General features: G+C 48.2%; 1 protein-coding gene across 1 annotated transcript; it reads left to right on the top strand.

Moving 5' to 3' along the window:
• Positions 1-7: 7 nt before the first annotated feature.
• On the top strand, positions 8-1,770 carry LOC108355710 (UDP-N-acetylhexosamine pyrophosphorylase-like; the record flags this gene model as incomplete). The annotated part of the gene is made up of 4 exons (XM_017606849.1): positions 8-639; positions 699-833; positions 974-1,135; positions 1,701-1,770. Coding segments are annotated over 4 exons (999 nt in total), but the record flags the coding sequence as incomplete, so codon positions are not given.
• Between the last annotated feature and the right edge of the window lie 375 nt (positions 1,771-2,145).

The raw sequence follows: 2,145 nt of genomic DNA on the forward strand, positions 1-2,145 counted from the left end.
GACGCTCTTTCAAATTCAGGCTGAACGCATCCTCAGGTTGCAGGAGCTCTCCTCGAAGGAGTTCAACAAGGACACCTCTGCGGTGAACATCGTCTGGTACATCATGACCTCGGGGGCGACCATTGAGCCGACGGTGGAGTTCTTCAAGGAGCACGAGTACTTTGGCCTGAACAAGAGCAACATCGTCTTTTTTGAGCAGAACACCATGCCCTGCTTCAACTTTGAGGGGCAGATCATTCTCGACAAGCCATACGCCCTGGCGCGAGCCCCTGACGGCAACGGTGGCCTGTACAAGGCCCTCCGAGGCCAGGGCATCCTCGAGGACATGAGCAAGCGGGGCATTGAGCACATCCACGCCTACTGCGTGGACAACATTCTGGTTAAGGTAGCCGACCCGGTGTTCATCGGCTACTGCATCCGCAAGGACGCCGAGTGTGCCGCCAAGGTGGTGGAGAAGGTGTACCCGAATGAAGCGCTGGGCATCATCTGCAAGGTGAAGGGCAAGTTTAAGGTGGTCGAGTACAGTGAGGTCTCGCACCAGACGGCACAGAAGCGCAACACCGACGGGCGGCTGCTTTTCAATGCAGGCAACATCTGCAACCACTACTTTACGCTCAATTTTCTCGTTAATGTCATCAAGTAAGTGACTGAAAGTCTTTTTAAAACGTGAAAATCTCATTTGTTTATTACCTGTGTAGGGAAGAGCAGTTGATGCACCACGTGGCAAAGAAGAAGATTCCCTTTGTGGACAACAACGGCTTAAGGGTGTCACCGGAGAAACCCAATGGAATTAAGCTGGAGAAGTTTGTTTTTGATGTCTTTGAGTTTGCCAAGTAAGTGACTAAATCACGGGAGTTACTAAATCAGGAGCAGCACTTTTCAACAGTCTGCTCACTTAAAAGTTACGCAAATGGCTGATGACAGTTACTGATATGCATCTTTCCTCGTTCCATTTGATTTCATCACTGAATAGGAAATTTGTCGTCTGGGAAGTGCTTCGCGAGGACGAGTTTTCTCCACTTAAAAATAGCGACTCGGCGAACAAAGATAACCCGACCACTGCACGACTTTCGCTCTTCAATCTCAATCAGCGATACGTGCTCAACGCTGGCGGCAAGTTTGTCGACGAGAACGGCTCGCCAATGTCGCTCATTCCAAGGTAAACATTTTATGCTCATTGTCACTATCTACTTATGTAGAAGACCGTTTCTGTCTGTTCTTTCTGCGTGCTTGTTTNTGTCGACGAGAACGGCTCGCCAATGTCGCTCATTCCAAGGTAAACATTTTGTGCTCATTGTCACTATCTACTTATGTAGAGGACCGTTTCTGTCTGTTCTTTCTGCGTGCTTGTGTTTGTGTTTGCGTGCCTCTTTTTTTGTTTGAACTGTTCAATTGAATCAGCAACTAATCGACCCCCTTTTGCAATCTCTCCCCCACTTCCCCCTTTTTACACTTTTGGCATGGCACTTCAACAAATTGTTGCACTTGCACTGACCCCTTAATGCGCTACTCTTACCTGGCCCCCCATAACGACTACACATTTCAACACTGACCCCCACGCACTTCTGTCTGCTCGGCACTCTACCTTATTTGCACGATTTTACCGATGCACGCACTGACTTTTGATCGGTGCTGGTCGATTGCATGATCATTGTTTTGTTGCCTCATCACCACCACCAACCCACCACACCTCGCTTTCTCACACATCTCCCTCACAGCCCTGCTCTGGCTGATGGAAGCAACTCCAACTGTGACACCAACAACAAGTAATTAGCATTTGTTTATTGATACATTCACACACATTGCCCCCTACCCCTCTTGCTGGATGAATCAGCGAATCTGAGTCACCATTCTTTTGCTGAGTGATCTCGAGGCTTATTTTCCTACCCGACTAGTTACCCGCAGTGCAGGCAACATCGACAACTGAATTGCTGCCGCGATGAGTGTGCTCTTCTAAATTGCACTCAACTAATGTTCTTTGGTTTTTCTCTTTTTCTTTCCCACTACCACCACCACAACCTCCTCTCTTGTCCTACACANTCCTACCCGACTAGTTACCCGCAGTGCAGGCAACATCGACAACTGAATTGTTGTCGCGATGAGTGTGCTCTTTTAAATTGCACTCAACTAATGTTCTTTGTTTTT

Source organism: Rhagoletis zephyria, unplaced genomic scaffold (genome assembly GCF_001687245.7).
Source record: "Rhagoletis zephyria isolate East Lansing unplaced genomic scaffold, Rhagoletis_zephyria_1.1 Rzeph_scaffold_48996, whole genome shotgun sequence".
Classification (NCBI taxonomy): Eukaryota; Metazoa; Arthropoda; class Insecta; order Diptera; family Tephritidae; genus Rhagoletis; species Rhagoletis zephyria.